General features: G+C 44.5%; 1 protein-coding gene across 3 annotated transcripts in view; it reads left to right on the top strand.

The window, feature by feature from the left end:
- The window catches only part of TLX1 (T cell leukemia homeobox 1), a 30,906-nt gene extending 13,763 nt beyond the window's left edge, over positions 1-17,143 (top strand). The window contains exons 1-2 of one of the 3 annotated variants that reach the window (XR_012222581.1): positions 2,988-3,059; positions 16,205-16,322. Coding sequence is in view for 1 of the 3 variants with exons in the window: in XM_073555793.1 (XP_073411894.1) it covers positions 16,205-16,427 (223 nt within the window). In the remaining 2 variants the exon portion in view is untranslated. Of the gene's footprint in view, positions 1-2,987; positions 3,060-5,661; positions 5,797-16,204 lie in introns of those variants that run through there. The other 2 variants (XR_012222582.1, XM_073555793.1) reach the window with 2 other exon arrangements.
- The last annotated feature ends 515 nt before the right edge of the window (positions 17,144-17,658 follow it).

The following is a 17,658-nucleotide window of genomic DNA, read 5'->3' on the forward strand; positions in this document are numbered from 1 at the left end:
TTTGCAAATTGTCCTGAGTTCCCTGATACCCCATATGTGGGGGTAAAACACTGTTTGGGCGCATGGCAGAGCTTGGAAGGGAAGGAGCACCGTTTGACTTTTTCAACTCAGAATTGGCTGGAATTGAGATCAGACGCCATGTTGCATTTGGAGAGCACCTGATATGCCCAAACAGTGGAAACCCCCCAATTCTAACTCCAACCCTAACCCAAGACACCCCTAACCCTAATCTCAGCCCTAACCCTAGTCCTAGCCCTAACCCTAACCCTAGTCCTAGCCCTAGCCCTAACCCTAGCCCTAACCCTAATGGGAAAATGGAAATAAATACATTTTTTTAATTTAATTATTTTTCCCTAACTAAGGGGGTGATAACGGGGGGTTCGATTTACCATTTATGGCGGTTTTTATGTTTGCTGGCTGTCGCACGCTAAGGCTATGTGCACACGCTAGCATTTTTAAACGCTCAGGAAAAGGATCCCCTTCCCAGAAATCGCGCGTCTTTTTCCGCACGTTTTTTGTGCGATTTTTGACGCGTTTTTGACGCGTTTTTTGACACGCGATTTCTGGGATCATTGGGGATGGCTAAAAACGCTCAGCAATGCGGAAATTAATGAGCATGCTGCGTTTTTAGCCGCTAAGCGATTCCTGAGCAGTTAAAAACGCATGCATTGGCACAGAAAGCCAAAAACGCATGCTAATTAATTTGATGCATCTTTTAAGCGTTTCTGCAGCGTCTGAGCCGGCTCAAACGCTGCGGAAACGCTTAAAAAAACGCATCGTGTGCACACAGCCTAAAAGGCGCTTTTTATTGTAAAAATAGTTTTTGCATCACCACATATCGAGAGCTATAATTTTTCCATATTTTGACCCACTGAGTCATGTGAGGTCTTATTTTTTGCGGGACGAGTTGATGTTTTTATTGGTACCATTTTCGGGCACGTGACATTTTTTGATCGCTTTTTATTCCGATTTTTGGGACGCAGAATGAATAAAAACTAGCGTTTCATGAATTTCTTTTGGGAGGTGCGTTTACACCGTTCCACGTGCGATAAAATTGATAAAGCGGTTTCATTCTTCGGGTCAGTACGGTTACAGCGATACCTCATTTAGGTCTTTTTTTATGTTTTGTCGGTTTTATGCAATGAAAACTATTTTATATAAAAAATAATTATTTTTGCATCGCTTTATTCTGCGAGCTATAACTTTTTTATTTTTTCGCTGATGATGCTGTATGGTGGCTCGTTTTTTGCGGGACAAGATGACGTTTTCAGCGGTACCATGGATATTTATATGCGTCTTTTTGATCGCGCGTTATTGCACTTTTTGTTCGGCAGTATGATAATAAATCATTATTTTTTGCTTCGTTTTTTATTTTTATTTTTTAAGGGGTTTGCTAAAGGGGTTAACTAATGGGACAATTTTATAGGGCGGGTCGTTACAGACGCGGCGATACCTAATATGTGTACTTTTATTGTTTTTTTTTTTATTTCCAAAAAATGAATTTGTTGGGGGAATATTTTTTTTTTTCCAATTTACTTGGCGATTTTTTTAAATTATTCTAACACTTTTTTTTTTTTTTTTACTTTATTAAATTGTCCCAGATGGGACATCACTGTCCTGTGACAGATCGCTGATCTGTCTCATCACAGATCACTGTGACAGATCAGCGATCTGTCACAGGCACTACACAGGCTTCCTCCTTGCCTGCGCTTTGCAGGCACTCAGGAAGCCGGCTCCCTGCAGGCCCCCGAAGGTCCCCGTCGCCATCTTGGATTCGGGGGCCTGCAGGGAAGGGGCCCCCCGCAGCAGCGCTGCACATTGCGCTGCCGTGGGGGGCTCAGGGAAGCACGGAGGGAGCCCCCTCCCTGCCGATGCTTCCCTTTAACCCCCGGTACACCGCGATCGTGTATGATCGCGGTGTGCAAGGGGTTAACGTGTCGGGGGCGGTCCATGACCGCCCCTGACACATTGTGCCGGGTGTCAGCTGTGATAATCAGCTGACACCCGGCCGCGATCAGCGGCGCTCAACACGTGGGCGCCGCTGATCGCTATGATGTACTATCCCGTCCCTGGGAATTAAGTCCCAGGACACATGGACGGGATAGTAAATCATATGGGATTAAGGGGTTAACGGGCGATTTTCCCACCATAAAACATCACGACAGATAATCTGAAAATTAGGGAGGGAGGGAGGGGAATCTTCTTTCTTCAGTAAATGTTGTCTGAGGTAAAAACTGCCAGTGCAGGGCTTTTTATAAACACAGAAAAACCGCCAAGTTTCTCCAGCCAATCCTGGCCCGTTAAAACGTCACCAAGGAAACCAGTCAGAAACCAGATATGCCCTTCTCCACAAACCATACTGAGGGCGCCCAGCACACTTTTAACCCATTTTTTTTAAAATTAAAATTAAAACAATAAATAAATATTATTACGGCCCGTATGGCCATGGGACCCCCCCTTTATGTATTCCTTTATTGCGGGGGGGGCTGACAGTAGATCATGATGGTGACACCGCTTAGATTACATGTAAAATGGATCTTTGAATTGTAGTAGATTCTGTACATAAACGTGTGTGAGCAGTGGCGGATTATAATGAGGTCAATTTGGGCAGTTGCCCCGGGCCCAGTGGGGTTAAGGGGCCCACAGCCCAGGCCAGTAAATTGCCCCATTATAATCCGCCACCGCGCAGGGCCGGATTATAGGCAGGGCAGGCGGGGCTTCAGCCCCGGGGCCCCCACCACAAGAGCTTCTAAGGGGGCCCCCACCACATTCCTGCTGGCTGCTGCAATGGCACTCCATCTTCTCCCCACCTAAAAGTGAGTGACCGTGGGGGCGGCATTATGTGCTCTGCTACCAGCAGCATCTACAAGTAGCCTGAACGCTGATGCTGCTGGTAGCGTGCAAAGGCTTGTGATGAGATCACAGGAGGGAAGGTGTCAGGGCCCCCGATCATGTGACCCCTGTCTCCTCCCCTCCTGTGACCTCATCACAGGTCCTGTGCGCACAGCACAGAGCACTGAGAGCAGCCATGTATGTGGAGTGCGGCTCTGCGGGTGGAGGTCGGTGCCGGAGGCTCCATTATTCTCTATGTGGAGTGCGGGTGGAGGTCGGTGCTGGAGGCTCCATTATTCTCTATGTGGAGTGCGGCTCTGCGGGTGGAGGTCGGTGCTGGAGGCTCCATTATTCTCTATGTGGAGTGCGGCTCTGCGGGTGGAGGTAGGTGCTGGAGGCCCCATTATTCTCTATGTGGAGTGCGGCTCTGCGGGTGGAGGTAGGTGCTGGAGGCTCCATTATTCTCTATGTGGAGTGCGGCTCTGCGGGTGGAGGTCGGTGCTGGAGGCCCCATTATTCTCTATGTGGAGTGCGGCTCTGCGGGTGGAGGTCGGTGCTGGAGGCTCCATTATTCTCTATGTGGAGTGCGGCTCTGCGGGTGGAGGTAGGAGCTGGAGGCTCCATTATTCTCTATGTGGAGTGCGGCTCTGCGGGTGGAGGTCGGTGCTGGAGGCCCCATTATTCTCTATGTGGAGTGCGGCTCTGCGGGTGGAGGTAGGTGCTGGAGGCTCCATTATTCTCTATGTGGAGTGCGGCTCTGCGGGTGGAGGTCGGTGCCGGAGGCTCCATTATTCTCTGTGGAGTGCGGCTCTGCGGGTGGAGGTCGGTGCTGGAGGCCCCATTATTCTCTATGTGGAGTGCGGCTCTGCGGGTGGAGGTCGGTGCTGGAGGCCCCATTATTCTCTATGTGGAGTGCGGCTCTGCGGGTGGAGGTAGGTGCTGGAGGCTCCATTATTCTCTATGTGGAGTGCGGCTCTGCGGGTGGAGGTCGGTGCCGGAGGCTCCATTATTCTCTATGTGGAGTGCGGCTCTGCGGGTGGAGGTCGGTGCCGGAGGCTCCATTATTCTCTATGTGGAGTGCGGCTCTGCGGGTGGAGGTCGGTGCTGGAGGCCCCATTATTCTCTATGTGGAGTGCGGCTCTGCGGGTGGAGGTCGGTGCTGGAGGCTCCATTATTCTCTATGTGGAGAGCGGCTCTGCGGGTGGAGGTCGGTGCTGGAGGCCCCATTATTCTCTATGTGGAGTGCGGCTCTGCGGGTGGAGGTCGGTGCTGGAGGCTCCATTATTCTCTATGTGGAGTGCGGCTCTGCGGGTGGAGGTCGGTGCTGGAGGCCCCATTATTCTCTATGTGGAGTGCGGCTCTGCGGGTGGAGGTCAGTGCTGGAGGCTCCATTATTCTCTATGTGGAGTGCGGCTCTGCGGGTGGAGGTCGGTGCTGGAGGCTCCATTATTCTCTATGTGGAGGTCGGTGCTGGAGGCTCCATTATTCTCTATGTGGAGGTCGGTGCTGGAGGCTCCATTATTCTCTATGTGGAGTGCGGCTCTGCGGGTGGAGGTCGGTGCCGGAGGCTCCATTATTCTCTATGTGGAGTGCGGGTGGAGGTCGGTGCTGGAGGCTCCATTATTCTCTATGTGGAGTGCGGCTCTGCGGGTGGAGGTCGGTGCTGGAAGGCTCCATTATTCTCTATGTGGAGTGTGGCTGCGGGTGGAGATCGGTGCTGGAGGCCCCATTATTCTCTATGTGGAGTGCGGCTCTGCGGGTAGAGGTCGGTGCCGGAGGCTCCATTATTCTCTATGTGGAGTGCGGGTGGAGGTCGGTGCTGGAGGCTCCATTATTCTCTATGTGGAGTGCGGCTCTGTGGGTGGAGGTCGGTGCTGGAAGGCTCCATTATTCTCTATGTGGAGTGTGGCTGCGGGTGGAGATCGGTGCTGGAGGCCCCATTATTCTCTATGTGGAGTGCGGCTCTGCGGGTAGAGGTCGGTGCTGGAGGCTCCATTATTCTCTATGTGGAGTGCGGCTCTGCGGGTGGAGGTCGGTGCTGGAGGCTCCATTATTCTCTATGTGGAGTGCGGCTCTGCGGGTGGAGGTCGGTGCTGGAGGCCCCATTATTCTCTATGTGGAGTGCGGCTCTGCGGGTGGAGGTCGGTGCTGGAGGCTCCATTATTCTCTATGTGGAGTGCGGCTCTGCGGGTGGAGGTCAGTGCTGGAGGCTCCATTATTCTCTATGTGGAGTGCGGCTCTGCGGGTGGAGGTCGGTGCTGGAGGCTCCATTATTCTCTATGTGGAATGCGGCTCTGCGAGTGGAGGTCGGTGCTGGAGGATCCATTATTCTCTATGTGGAGTGTGGCTCTGCGGGTGGAGGTCGGTGCTGGAGGCCCCATTATTCTCTATGTGGAGTGCGGCTCTGCGGGTGGAGGTCGGTGCTGGAGGCTCCATTATTCTCTATGTGGAGTGCGGCTCTGCGGGTGGAGGTCGGTGCTGGAGGCTCCATTATTCTCTATGTGGAGTGCGGCTCTGCGGGTGGAGGTCGGTGCTGGAGGCTCCATTATTCTCTATGTGGAGTGCGGCTCTGCGGGTGGAGGTCGGTGCTGGAGGCTCCATTATTCTCTATGTGGAATGTGGCTCTGCGAGTGGAGGTCGGTGCTGGAGGATCCATTATTCTCTATGTGGAGTGTGGCTGCGGGTGGAGGTCGGTGCTGGAGGCCCCATTATTCTCTATGTAGAGTGTGGCTCTGCGGGTGGAGGTCGGTGCTGGAGGCTCCATTATTCTCTATGTGGAGTGTGGCTCTGCGGGTGGAGGTCGGTGCTGGAGGCTCCATTATTCTCTATGTGGAGTGCGGCTCTGCGGGTGGAGGTCGGTGCTGGAGGCTCCATTATTCTCTATGTGGAGTGCGGCTCTGCGGGTGGAGGTCGGTGCTGGAGGCTCCATTATTCTCTATGTGGAGTGCGGCTCTGCGGGTGGAGGTCGGTGCTGGAGGCTCCATTATTCTCTATGTGGAATGTGGCTCTGCGAGTGGAGGTCGGTGCTGGAGGATCCATTATTCTCTATGTGGAGTGTGGCTGCGGGTGGAGGTCGGTGCTGGAGGCCCCATTATTCTCTATGTAGAGTGTGGCTCTGCGGGTGGAGGTCGGTGCTGGAGGCTCCATTATTCTCTATGTGGAGTGTGGCTGCGGGTGGAGGTCGGTGCTGGAGGCCCCATTATTCTCTATGTAGAGTGCGGCTCTGCGGGTGGAGGTCGGTGCTGGAGGCTCCATTATTCTCTATGTGGAGTGTGGCTCTGCGGGTGGAGGTCGGTGCTGGAGGCCCCATTATTCTCTATGTAGAGTGTGGCTCTGCGGGTGGAGGTCGGTGCTGGAGGCCCCATTATTCTCTATGTAGAGTGTGGCTCTATGATTCGTGACCCCCGTCACGTGACGAGGGGGGCCCACAGAGTCTGAACTGCCCCGGGCCCTGGCTACCCTTAATCCACCCCTGTGTGTGAGACTAAGGCCTCGTTCACACATTCAGTCACTAAAAATGCATAGTTTGCAGAGAATAAAGTCAGCCAAAAGGGATTTTACTGTATTGATCAACTTAAGGTAGTGTTTGGTCAGTAATTTACCTCAGTATTTGTAAGCCAAAGTCAGGAGTGGAACAATCAGAGGAGAAGCATAATAGAAACACGTCACCACTTCTGGATTTATCACCCACTCCTGGTTTTGTCTTATAAATACTGAGGTAAAAAACTCCCCAAATTCTGAATGTAACATGTAGCATAGTTTTGAAGGCTGAAGGAAGACCTTATGTCCATCTAGTTTAGCTTATTTTTAGTGCAGCTGTTTTGCATTCTTGATCCTGGGGAAGGCAAAAAACCCACAGAGTAGAAGCCAATTTTCTCCATAGGGAAAAAAATTCCTTCCCCTAAGCTGGGTCAACCATCTACCTATAATATTCTGTTATTCGTAACCTTCTATACTGTTACTCACAAGAAAAGCATCCATTCCTTTCTTAAATTCATTCAGTGAGTTGGCCATCACCACTTCCTCAGGAAGAGAATTCCAGAGCCTCACTGCTCTTACCGTGAAGAACCCTCTTCTATGCTGGTGCAGAAATTGTCTTTCCTCCAAACGAAGAGAATGCCCCCTTGTTCTTGTCACAGTCCTTGGTACAAACAGTTCATTGGAGAGATCTCTGTATTGCCCTCTGATATACTTGTACATATATATTAGGTCTCCCCTAAGTCTTCTCTTTTCTAGAGTAAATAGACCTAATTTTGATAACCTTTCTGGGTATTGTAGTGAACCAACTCCATTTATCATTTTAGTAGCCCGCCTTTGAACCCTTTCAAGTTCAGTAATATCTTTCTTGAGCACCGGCGTCCAAAATTGCACACAATACTCCAAGTGTGGTCTGACGAGTGATTTGTACAGAGGGAGAATTATGTTTTCATCTCGTGTCCCCAGACCTCTTCTAATGCATCCCATGACCCTATTTGCTTTGGTGGCAGCTGCCTGACACTGGGCACTCCAATTTAGCTTCTTATTGACTAAGATGCCTAAGTCTTTTTCCATGTCTGATTTCCCCAGCAGTTTCCCATTTAGTAAGTAATTGTAGCATCTGTTTCTCCTTCCCATGTGCATAACCTTACACTTATCTGTGTTAAACCTCATTTGCCATTTTTCAGCCCAATGCTCCAATTTACTCAAATCTGTCTGTAGTTGCAAACTGTCCTCCTTTGTGTTAACTACCTTACATAGTTTTGTATCATCTGCAAATACTGATATTTTACTGTGTAAGCCATCCACTAGATCATTAATAAATATATTAAATAGTAGGGGGCCCAATACAGAACCCTGTGGTCCCCCACTAGTAACCCTGGCCAATCTGAGGATGCACCATTAATAACCACTCTTTGTTTTCTATCACTAAGCCAGCTACCTACCCATCTTCACACATTTTCCCCTAGCCCAAGCTTTCTCATCTTACTTACCAATCTTTTATATGGGACAGTGTCAAATGCTTTAGAGAAGTTGAGATAAATGACATCCAATGATTCTCCTTGGTCCATTTGAGAGCTTACATCCTCAGGCGCTGATCAGGTTAGTTTGACAGAAGCGATCCTTCATAAATCCATGTTGATATGGAGTTAAACATTTATTAAAATTGAGATATTCCATAATGGTATCCCTTAGAAACCCTTCAAAAATTTTACCCACAACAGATGTTAAGCTTACCGGCCTATAGTGTCCAGGTTCCCTTTTACACCCCTTTTTGAATATTGGTACCACATTTGCTTGCCGCCAATCAAAAGTGTGAACATGTGTGAACATGGCCTAAGCCTTTTTTTATAAGTTGCATGCATGGAGTCAGTATGATGGCAAATAGAAACACTGTGGCGTGCAAAGGTACAATAGAGCCTCACTGAAGTCTGTGGGCTTCATCTTATGCTTAAAAGGGTATTACCATCTCCAGGATCCTATCCAAATATGTAGTAGGTGTAATAATAATAATATTAGCAAATATCTCCAATTAGAAATATAGTATAGTTCTTATGATAAGCTATGTCGCTAACCCCATGTACAGGGCATTGCAGCAGCTTAAGTATCCATGGTTGCGACCACTTAAATAGAGACAGTTGTTAGTGGTCATAACCATGGATATCTAAGCTACTGCAATGCCCTGCATATGATTAAGTGACATAGCGAATCAGGAGAACTATTCTACATTTCAATTGGAGGTGTTTGCTAATATTATTATTATTGCACCTACTACATATTGGGATATACACAAACAAAAAAGAGTGCTAAAAACACCCAAAGAGTTTTTGGAAAGGTTTTTGTACATTTATTAAATACTTCTGCAAACAAACAATCAAAATCTCATCAAGCAGGAGATTTTGATTGTTTGTTTATAGAAGTATTTCATAAATGTACAAAAATCTTTTAAAAAAACTTTGGGTGTTTTTAGTACTCCTTATTATATGCGTATATTGCTATTGTTGGAGTTATTCACCTTAATATGACCTTATGAGATATTCGGAGAGTAAAGATAGATTATGCTCTTGGCCTTTGACATGAAAACGTGCTTTTCGATTATCATATTTTTACATATTGGGATAGGATCTTAGAGATGGGAATACCATTTTAAGTTAAATAATCTAAAACACTGAAACATTTACATTAATTCCATCCCCTGAAAAAGCAGAAACTGGGTGATACGTGTGTGCATCTCTCTGTCCCTCAAAGGGATTTTTTCTATTTATGCAATCCTTAACTTATTTTCCCTGGTTTAGTATTTATGTAACTTATTTTTTTCTATACCCCATTAAGTAACAGTTGAAGGTGATCCAAATAACCTACTTACCTGTAAATCATACTTGCCAACTCTCCCAGAACATCTAGAAAACTCCAATAAAAAGAGGAGAGCTTCTGAACTCCTATAAAAGTTGGCAAATTATCCTGCATGGTGCAAGAAACTATTATAACCTTCTGGATAGTCTCCGTTGCATAACTCTGGGATGCTTCATCTTCAGGCAGGGCCCAATGTCCAGACACACATTCAGAGGCAGAAAAATGGGTCATGGAAGTGCATGGCTTGTAAAATGGGCAAAAACCTTTTGGCTTAGAACGCTGCACTATAACTCCAGCACAACCACTTCTTAAAGCTGGCAAGTATGTTGTGTAAACTATCCCGAGTTTGTGGTGATTCAATGTGCATCACTAACACGTTTTTTTCATTAAAAATGTCGCTGTAGTGATGGCCAAAAAGCAATTTAGTTATATGGTGCCATCTCGTTTAGTCATAGGGGTGTGCATCATTTTCTGTCCAGTCAAGGGCGTCGCCGCCCACTCAAGTTGATTGATTTCCCTGGTTGCACTGACATCACTTAAATCCCGCGTTTGCGCAGTGTGGTGCTTGGAGCTGCCCTTGTGCAATGTCAAGTGGGCACCCATTCTTGCACAGTGTGAGGCGTGGAGCCGGCCACGCTTGCGCAGTGTCAATTGGATTGCCGCGTTTGCACAGTGTTGATCTGGGAGCCACGCATGCGCCATGATGCGCTGTTCCCCGCTCTACGCTGTTCAAACATGACCGACTCCATGCTACACATGGCGCATGTGCAGCTGCCCGCTCGAAACTACGCAAGCGCAGCACTAAGCGCCACCTTGCGCAAACGTAGGATTCCAGTTACGCCGGCGCAACCAGAGAAATCATTTAAATTGAGTGGGTGACACCCGTGACTGAACAGAAAATTAAGCACACCCCTATGACTAAATGAGCAGGTACCAAATAACTATACACAGTGCTTTTTGGACATCATTACAGCGCCATTTTTAATGAAAAAAGTGTTATTGGTACACATGGCATCACTAATCCCACACTGGGGACAGTTTGGATGCTTGAAATGACGTGACAGTTTCCCTTTAAATGAATGTTGAATAACTACCTTTAAATCAATCGACAGCTGTTTAATAACTTAATTAAATAGGCTGACCACCCTTCCCATGTGCACCGAATGATCAGTCTGTGTGTATAGACTTTCTTTGTTCTCGGTAGCACATCCAGTTTACTCAAGATGATTTGCTGCAGAAAGCGATGACTTTTAAGCAAACCAAATGATTATTTTATCTGAAAAACAACTGTTTTTCTTGTTTGTTGGGTGATTAGCAGCCTGTTTACACTGCACAATTATCGGGAAACAAACTTTCCTAGGAAAAGTCATTCACAATAATTCGCCGGTGAAAATGCACCTTAATGATTCTCATGGGCATGGGAAGATTGTATTGTGTAGATAGTTTTACTCTGGTTTGCATATTTGTATACTTTATTTTCAGAAAGTACAGGTATTACAAACCTCCTTTATCACTTCTGATGATTGGGTTGAGGATGTAACACAGGCTGCTGAGGTCATATAAACTTTTGCCTCCAATTAATTATTCTCATAGGATTATTGCTGTTTAATAATCATGACAAGCATTTATGCAAAAGACTCCACCCTGAAACAAAAGAACTTGGAGATAATTACAAAATATACTGCATCATTTATAGTGATACATATTAAAGATATACTTTCTTCTAAATTAATGTGATATCAAATGGAGTATTCAGCAATTTAAAAATATGATGTCAGGAAATATCTTTTCTCATGTTAAGGCTGGTTTTATAAAAAGGCAATATGGATGATATATGTGGCACAGCCATGGGTCTCGTAACAGTCCCATAATTTTCATAATGCACCAATATTATATTATTTTATGTATATTTTTATAAATCAATAGTGCACATGAAAATAAGCAACTTTAATAATAATCTTTATTTACATATCATTAAAATATTCCACAGCACTTTACAGTTTAACAGTTTCAAACACAACAGTCAGAAGTAACAACGTTAACAATAATACAATGATTAAAGCAAAATAAAACAACCCTGCTCACGAGGGCTTGCAATGTACAATGAGGTGGGGGAGATACAAATTACAGGTGTGTATTTACAATGATGCATTTACAATGATGGTCCAGCCATCTTGAGGGAGAGGGGGATAGATGGAGATAGTGAATGGGCTACACACACACTCTTACACATAAAATGACTTTGATTAGGGAATGTGATAGGCTGCTCTGAACAAATGTGTTTTGAGGGAGCGCTGCAAGTTGTGGATGGTCCTAATTTCTTGGGGTAGAGCATTCCAGAGGATTGGCGCAACGTGGGATAAGTCTTGGATTCGGGAGTGGGAGGTACGGATTAGTTCAGAGGTTAATCGAAAGCCGTTTGCAGATCGCAGCGATTGGCTAGGCTGATAAACAGAAATGAGGGAGGAGATGTAATGGGGTGACGCACTGTGGAGAGCTTTGTGGGTGAGAACAAGTACTTTGAATTGGATCTTATAATGAATGGGCGAAGAGTGGACGCATCCGAGTACTGATTAGCCAGATGGATGACCCTGGCTGCAGCATTAAGGATGGACTGGATAGGAATTAGTCTAGTGAGGGAGAATTACTAAAGCATTGCAGTAGTCCAGGTGGGAGTGGATCAGGGCGACAGTAAGGGTTTTTGCGGTTTCCATGGTGAGAAAAGGCCAGATTTTAGATATGTTCTTTAGGTGTAAACGGCAAGAGCGGGCAAAAGATTGTATATGGGAGGTGAAGGAGAGATTGGTGTCATACATAACACCCAGACAGCATGTCTGAAATATATCTTATCTATTAGTCTGCTTCTTTCTTCTCGAAGACTGAGTATTAATTTTTTAAAATTCTCAATTCATGGGTAATATCTGTATTCAATGAAGACAGGTTTTTAAATTTCATAGATAGTAGATGACAGTTGCTACTGAAAAGATTAAACATAGACAGAAGGGTCGAAGGAAGAAGGAGCTGTTCCTCTATCTCCTCCATTCTCCTCTACTCCCCCTCCTATCTGTATAGAATATTAACAACTGCCATTATCCACCTCAGTAATGTAAAAATCTGTCTTCACTGAATTTAGAATAATGAGAATGGATGATTTATTCAAATTTCTCTGATAAGATATATTACAAAGTTGCAAATTTTCATGTGTACCCATTGATTTTTTAAATAAAATTATTATTATTATTAAAAATTAAAACAATAATTACTCTACAAACTTGCCTAACACTACAAAATAAATCTACAATCTTTAAAAGTAGATCTGAACCCTCCTCACCCTCTCCCTTATCTAGTCTATTATCAGATTTTTTGCTCACAAATGTGCAAAGACAGTAGGCCAGTTTTTTCCTTACACTGATCAGGCATCACAGCATGTATTGTAGCCCAGGGCTGCATTCCTAATTGTGCAGCTTCATAGCTGCCAGCTCCTAGTGTCGGTAAGAAAATGGTACCAGTATCTTGCAGTCTCCCCTTGGAAGATCTTCTCACCTGGGGCATATATTCTCTTCTGACAACTCTTGCAGATCAGTCAACACTACTTAATGTAAATGCCCCACCAGCCCACCCTAGTTATGCCCCTGACACAAGACCTCCAGAATTAATCCAATATGGCATCAACAATAGGTGCCAATGTACATGAGATAACAGTTGGCGTAATGCAAGTTGAGACAATAATTATCTACCCCTGACTCAATTCTTCTCTTGAAACCATTCTCTGAACAATGACTCTTGTAATGCACAAAGGAGATAAGGGGCATTTAAGGCCCCATCACACATAGCGACTTACCAGTGATCCCGACAACGATATCAACGTGTCAGGATCGCTGGTGAATCGCTATGTGATCGCTGGTGAGCTGTCAAACAGACAGCTTCACCAGCGATTAGCACAGCGACGCCGCGCGTGTGGCATCGCTGTGTTCAGAGCTGATTCATGTCAAAAATAGAATTAAAATAAAAAATATTGTTATTCTCACCTTCCGACGTCCCGTGCAGCATTCCCGCCTCTCTCCACGCTCCGTTCCCAGTAATACTTTGCGAGAATGACCGCAATGACGTCCGTTCTCGCAGGATCGCGAAGTCTCGCGGTCATTCTCGCAAAGGATTACTGGGACTGGAGCGTGGAGAGAGGCGGGAATGCTGCGCGGGACATCGGAAGGTGATAATAGTAATATTTTTTTTATTTTTTTAAATTATTTTATCGCTGATCGCTGGTCTCCCGCCTGTCACACACAGCGATGCGTGCTGGCCAGCGGGAGATCAGCAACTAAAGAAATGTCCAGAGATTTCCCAGAGTGATCAGCGATACCGGCAGGGGGGCCGGTCGCTGATCGCTGTCACACACAGCGATCTCGCTGGTGAAATCGCTGTTGTGTCACAAAACTTGTGACTCAGCAGTGATCTCGCTAGCGAGATCGCTATGTGTGACGGGGCCTTTACACTGTAAAATATCCATGAATGAGCGGTATGAAAAATGCTTGTTTCACTATTATCTTGCCGTGTAAACAGGCTGCCAATCACCCATTGAATGAGTGGAACACAAAAGATCACTCTCGGAGGTACATCGTACTGTGTAAACAGGACTCACACTGCTGAGAACTATGGCAGCCTGTGCACATTCAGTGATCTAGTAGATCACTCGGTGTGCATCATTTACTTTGGCCTGTCTTTGGAAACAGGCATATAAACAACTGCAGATAAGTAAAAGTTTACCGATTGGCAGTCGTATCATGCAGCCAATTGGTCCATGTAAACAGACCTTTAGTTTTTCCTACACAGAACTTCTGTACAATACAGAAGGTAATACTTTTCATAATACATATGTTAAATGCTAGGATGTATTGAACAAACAGATGCTTGAGATAGCTGCCATAGGAACCCATAGTAAAGGGTGAATGAGCCCCAGAATGTAATAGTGTCCCATTTTTGAACCATTTAAAGAGCCATAATGTTCCCTGTAGACTACTTTGCAAGTTCTAATTCCTTAAATGCCCACTTATAAATTAATAATGCCCCAAACAGCCCTTAAAATGAGTAAAAAATTACCTAAGTGCCTCTTATTAAGTAATTATGAGACAAGTCTCTTAAGAACCCCCTTTCAAGTAGCAGTACCCCTTAACAGTAATATTAAAATACAATGATGACCCAAGTGCCCCCTAAATAAGTATTACTGTCCTTTATTTGCCCCCTATTAATAATGTCCTCCGAATGCCCCCCCAAAGAATTAATAATGCCCCATAACTATTAATAAATCCCCATGTGCCCCCCATAATGATTAGAATGACCTTTGAGTGAACCACAAACAGTAATAATTCTCCTTCCAAAAATTCCCGTGTCTGTAGAAAAGTGATATTGCCCCGAGTGCTCTGAAAAAGTAATAGTCACAGCGCACCTTTTTACAGACGGTTCCTACAGTGATGGTCCAGATATATATATGCGGCATCTGTTTAATGTATGCATCCAAGTTTTTACATTAAACATGTCTGAAACATGATGTGAACACAGCCTTACTGTGCAGACAACATTTCACATAGGTTCAGTCTATTCATGAACTGACATACTTCGGTCAAAAACAAACATACTTCTTAATGCCTGCCAAGCATAAGATGGAAACCGATCAATTATCACAAAAGACATCTTGTACTAATCCCAGAAAATGTGTACAGACTCTTTCAAAAACTGATTCATGAATCATTTGTCAAATCTAATAGTTGTGAACATTGCAAATTTTAATTGAAACATAAAAGAATCTGAGTGATCTGCTTGTTCCGATTATTCCTTAGTACATGGCCTCATTCAGACGCCCATTTTTTTGTGTTCGTTGTGCAAGATCCAATTTTATCCATTTTAGTTTCCATATTTTCACCATCAATATAACATATGTTTTTCTTATATGCAAAAAAATAAACGTTTCCACGTTTCCTAATACGTTACCATGCCTGAGTTTGATCCGATATTTGAATCACACGTGGCAATGCAGGTCAATGAGTGTGTGGAAACCATCAGACAATTTCCGCAGACTGACAGAACGGAGAAAATGGAGACAATTTTTTTTCTCCACCTTCTCCTCATCGGAGAGAATCAGATCACACTATGATCAAGCACTGATCAGAGTTTGATCAGAGTGCGATTTACAATCTATAATCTATGCGATAAATCTACTGTCGTCTGCATCTGCCCTTAAAATGGACAGCACTTAGGTAAGATCCTGATGGCATCTGCTATCCGTTTTTTTTTTTATGGACCCTTTCAATTGAATGAATTAAATGGAAAGAGGGTAAATCAGCACTCCATATAAAGTGGAGCTCGTGGGAAGCAGCATTATGAATAAAGAAGGTCCCGCCACTCACGTCACTCATAAAACGCTTTTAATCCAGCACATCCATGGAAACCCAATTGGATTTCCATGTTTTTTTCTGGATTAAAAATGATTTATTCTACACATAAGTGCCAGGACCTTATTTAGTTATTCAGTTGAACAGGCCAGATTGATCTGCAAATCGAATCAAAACCATCCAGGTCTACTTTTTTATTTTTTTTAAGTCAGCAAAAAAAGACTTTCGAACTTGTCCATAGACTGATAGAAATGGTGGTGGAGGCAGAAATTGCTCACAGCTATAGTTATGTGTCCCTTCACCTGGGGCAATATAGCTAAAGGCACTGGCTATGGCAGAGTCTCTTGATGGTGACACCCAGCACATAGGTCACATGAGCTTCCCACTTAAAAGAGGTCTCAGTTATGATGATATTGAGCCCAATCCTGACCTGGATTTTATGCCAAGCAGCAGTCAGATAAGGGCTCATCAGTGGGATCCTCCTAATCACCAACTCATAACACAATGCACATTTGATGTTGTTCAGACATTTTCATAGAGCGGCTTTCATACTAATGACATTTAGGTTTATTAGAATATAAAAAAAGAATTAAAGCAAAGCTATTTTACTTGACATGCTTGCAGCGAGAATGACATTATTGTTGTTCCACCTACAGAAGACAGACAGCTGAAGAGAGGGAAGCAGAAAGACAGCAAGCCAACAGGATATTAATGCAACTTCAGCAAGAGGCCTTTCAGAAATCTATAAACCAGCCTCTCCAGCCAGATCCAATCTGCATCCACAACTCTTCTCTCTTCGCCCTGCAGAACCTCCAGCCTTGGTCAGATGATGTCTCGAAAATTACCAGCGTCACCTCCGTGGCCTCTGCCTGTGAATGAACAGACGGACACAATATGACTTTAGGAGGCGCAAGAACTGGTTGAAATGAGGACTTTTTCCAGAAACGCAGACATAACCACAGGACAAGACTTGTCGAAGCAACGCCAGCCCCAACCTTCATCGTCCCTACTGAGTCACGTAATGCCTCCACCCTCTATTTTGGATCTAGGCTCTATTATAATATATCATTGTACTGTATTTTACACAATAACATCAAGGATCATACATGTTCCCAAAATATATTACTCTCATTACTGACACTGAGTTTAGATCTAAATCTAATTCTCCAATGTTAGATTTAATATTTTCTCACTAGAATAATAAAAATTGTCATTTTATATTAGAAGAGTTGAAGAGTTTTGGGGGAAAATATATTGATAGCCTAGCCTATGGACTTATATGTGTGATTGGTGGGGGTCCAAACAACCACATGAAATGCAAAATGGGGCTAAACTCCAGTTTAAGATACAGCTGTATGTATAGAGACACCACTTAACGACCTCCACCAATCATGCACTGTAGACATTTGCTAAGGATAGGCTCTCCTTATATTGCCCAGAAAACCACATAGATGCAATCACATCTAAGTAATTGGTTATACAAAAACAGATCTACCAGATTGGCAGTGGATTAATTTGATATATACTGATGCAACAGCAATTTTTAAAATGTCAAGCCCAAGGTTGGCCAACTGATTAAAGCCTCATTTGATTTATGTTTTGGCCACATGTTTGCGACTCCATCAGTAGTTCCTTCTGAATTCCCCAAAAATGGGATTTGGATGTGCCCATCACGGTGCTATAAACTTCAGTTATCAACATGCAACTTTAGACTTTGATTGATCATTTTTTTGCACATATCCATCTTTGAAGTTGGAACCAAATAGCATATTCTACTGCCCCACTGATTTCAACTTCCAAGACAGATAACGTTATCAAATCAACTCTCAAAAGTAGACCAAAGCTGCATGTTTGGACTTTTTTGATAATTGAAGTCTAGGGTTCTGTCAGGGGCACGTTTGAATCCCATTGTTTGGAATTTAGACAGAACCTATGACTGAGTGACAAACATACCGTAGCTCAGACCAGGCTTTAAAAACAATTTGCGACTATTTTTTATATGTGTTCTCAGCCACATCGCGTTAAGCTAAGGCCAGAATTGCAAGATCAGCAATTTTGGAGTAACTTTTCATTCAAGTAATGTCTGCAGTTGCCAAAAATGCTGCAGTTG

The sequence above is a fragment of the Dendrobates tinctorius genome, unplaced genomic scaffold, assembly GCF_039654945.1.
Source record: "Dendrobates tinctorius isolate UK_male_01 unplaced genomic scaffold, ASM3965494v1 ptg000230l, whole genome shotgun sequence".
NCBI classification, from domain to species: domain Eukaryota; kingdom Metazoa; phylum Chordata; class Amphibia; order Anura; family Dendrobatidae; genus Dendrobates; species Dendrobates tinctorius.